General features: G+C 48.3%; 1 protein-coding gene across 1 annotated transcript; it reads right to left on the reverse strand.

Annotated features, from left to right (window-relative positions):
* Positions 1 to 274: 274 nt before the first annotated feature.
* On the reverse strand, positions 275 to 721 carry LOC117702803 (endogenous retrovirus group K member 7 Pro protein-like). The gene has a single exon (XM_076928211.1). The coding sequence runs from the start codon at positions 719 to 721 to the stop codon at positions 275 to 277; it is 447 nt and encodes a 148-aa protein (XP_076784326.1).
* Between the last annotated feature and the right edge of the window lie 2,407 nt (positions 722 to 3,128).

A 3,128-nucleotide genomic window follows, 5' to 3' on the forward strand; every position in this document is an offset into this window, starting at 1 on the left:
AACAATGGCAATCCCCTTTGCACAGGGCCCATGATCTGCATTTGTTGATTAATAGCACGCAGATCATGTAATAATCTCCACTTTCCAGACCTCTTTTTAATTACAAAAATAGGCGTATTCCAAGGTGATACTGATGGTTTAATATGCCCCAAAGAGAGTTGCTCTTGAACTAATTGTGTGGCAGCTTGTAACTTTTCAGAGGATAATGGCCACTGAGGAACCCACACTGGATCCTCTGTCTTCCAGATTATGGGAATGCCTTCCTCAGTGGCCCCTAGGAAAAACCCAGGCCCTTTCTATCATTCCTTGGGACATTTTCTATTGGCTGTGTTCTCCCTTGCAGATGTTTTCCTAAGCCCTTAGAGGGATACCACCCCATGTCCTGCATCATCCTTTGAGAAGGCAAGGAATACCCTTTATTAGTAAGGCGATAATTCATGTCTTTCAAAAGTTCTCTTCCCCAAAGGCTGACAGGCAGTTCCAACACATAAGGCTGAAAACGGCCTCCATGTCCTTCATGATCTTTCCAAGGGAGCTCTCTTGCACTCATGTCCGGGGTCTTGGCATAACCTAACCCTTGCAATGTTTGTGAGGATGATTGAACAGGCCAGCCTTTAGGCCAATCCTTTAAGGCCACAATGCTGCGGTCCGCTCCAGTATCCAGCAATCCTAAGATTGCCTTGCCATTTACCTGAAGCTCCACTAAAGGGCGTTGATCCATATCGAGGCTAAGGAACACAGAATCTACTCCTGTGGATCCAAATCCTCGATTTCCTCTTTTTTGGTCTCTAGAAGGAAACATATCATGCAGGCTGGGCAAAATGAGAAGTTGTGCAATTCGGTCTCCTGGAGATATTGCCGAAACTCCCCTAGGGGAGGAGACTAAAATTTTTACCTCTCCTTCATAGTCAGGATCGATAACTCCTGGATGAATGACTAATCTTTTCAGGGCTGATGATGATCTACCAATTAATAATCCTACTGATCCCGAAGGAAGAGGCCCCTTAAAATCTGTAGGGATAAGCTGCACTCCCATTTGTGGTGTTAATACGACTCTGGCGGTGCAGTGGAGGTCCAACCCTGCAGAGCCCGCTGTGGCCCTCCTCGGGGTTTCATATTGGGCAAGTTGCTCTCTGGACTGCTCTGATTTTCCATGGCCCCATATATTCGAGGGCCCTGAGGCCTGGGGCCCTGCATCCCGTTTTTTGAAACAGGATAAGTATTTATCTGTCCAAGAGGTTGTCCATTGATATCTTTCACTGACCTGCATTCATTTGCCCAATGATTACCTTTCCTGCATCTAGGACATAGCCCAGGAGGACGTGTTGTGGCCCCTTTTCCTTTATCAGGACACTGACGTTTCAAATGTCCTTGCCTACCACAGGAAAAGCAAGCTCCAGGAGCTTTGGTTTTGCTTTTAGAATGCTGCACTATCCCCTGTACCACTGCAGCTGCTAAGCCAGTATTAGAGAGAGGACTGCCCAATTCCCTGCATGCCTTCATCCAGGCTGTCAAACCTTTAGACTTCCATGGAGTTATTGCTTGTCGGCACTCTCTAGTACACTGCTCAAATATGAGCTGTTGTATCAGGGGCATAGCGGTATCAGGATCCCCAAATATTCTGCCTGCAGCCTCCATCATTCTGGCTACAAAATCTGAGAAAGGCTCTGTAGACCCTTGGACAATCTTTGTCAGATTACCTGATACTTCCCCTTTATTTGGTAAGGCCTTCCATGCTTTCACTGCCATAGCATTTATCTGTGCATATACTTGTGGTGGATATGCTGTCTGATTGTTCAGCCATTGGCCCTGCCCCATTAACATATCAAGGCTCCATGCAGCCTGACCTTGAGCTGCATTTTCTCGAGCCTGCTGTTGAGCAAATTCTGTATATAAGGACTTCCAATCAAGGTATTGTCCCATGGACAGGCAGGCCTTCACAAGAGACATCCAGTCTGTCGGTGTCATGGCTGAGTTAGTAAGCCTTTCTATCTGCGCCTGAGTAAAAGAGGCATTGACACCGTATGTCTGCACAGATTCAGATAAATTTTTGAGAATCTTAAATTCTAGGGGCTCATAAGACCTCACATGATTAGCATCCTCAAAGACAGGGAAGGCGGCTGCCGCCTCCCGCCAGGTCTTGGGACAAAACATACAGGATGACTTTGGAGCTGTCCAGCCTTGTGCACCTTCTTGTTCCGCATAAGGCGGCGGCGCACTCGGTTCTATCCTGTCTGCCCTGTCCCACCCTGCTTCCACTTTTTTCTTGCTAGGTGGCTTCTTCTTCCTTTTGGCTATAATATCCTCCATCTTAGCTAGCAGCCCTTGTACTGCCTCTTCTAATTTTTCTATTTCATCCTCTGAGCTATCCTCTGACCCTGACTTCAGGCTTGGGTATAGCCCTGGTAACTCTCCCTTTTCTCTCTCTTTTGACTGTCTTGAGTTGGTAGATCGAGTCTCTGACCGCATCTCTTTCACTTGCTCTAACGCCTCCGTTGTTGCTTGAATGGCAGGAACACACTCCTCACTAGTCAAGCAGGTTCGAATAACCCTCCAGATCCCTCGCACCCCCGTCTTTCCCTTTTTGTCCTGTAGAGTACCCTCCTCCCATGCTCGGTCCAGATCCCTTCCTAACTTATCCCAGCAGGCTAATGACAGGTTTCCTGACACTGCAAACCACGGAGCCACCGCTTCCACCTCGCTAAGAAATTGAGCCAAAGCTTGATCTTTAAATTTCAAGCCCTTACTATCAAGAAGCTCATGAAGAGCTACCTTCACTGGGCAAGACGGCGAGGTCCCCATTTTAGTGGCTATGCTCGCGGTGCACCAAAACCACAGCTAAGAAAAGGATCCCTCTTGGACTTTCACTTTTATTCGCCTCCTTCCGAGGACCTTAACAAATGCCGCCTCCTTCCGAGGACCTTAACAAATGCGGCCTCTTTCTGAGGACCTTGTCTGTTGATGGGCCCCACTTACCGGCCACTTACCGATCGATCGCCCTGTCTGTCCCTGGTTCTGGAACTCCGGGAACTCACGCAGAGAAGCTCCCCGTACGGGCCACCAATTGTGCCGCTCCGACCACCCTGACCAGCAGGGAAGAAAGACTAGCACACCAGTTCCTTCCAGAG

This window comes from Arvicanthis niloticus, chromosome 2 (genome assembly GCF_011762505.2).
Source record: "Arvicanthis niloticus isolate mArvNil1 chromosome 2, mArvNil1.pat.X, whole genome shotgun sequence".
In the NCBI taxonomy this organism is placed as follows: domain Eukaryota; kingdom Metazoa; phylum Chordata; class Mammalia; order Rodentia; family Muridae; genus Arvicanthis; species Arvicanthis niloticus.

What these genes read in the sequence shown, in the direction of transcription:
- LOC117702803 (XM_076928211.1), bottom strand. Translation starts at nt 721, where the DNA reads ATGGATCAACGCCCTTTAGTGGAGCTTCAGGTAAATGGCAAGGCAATC.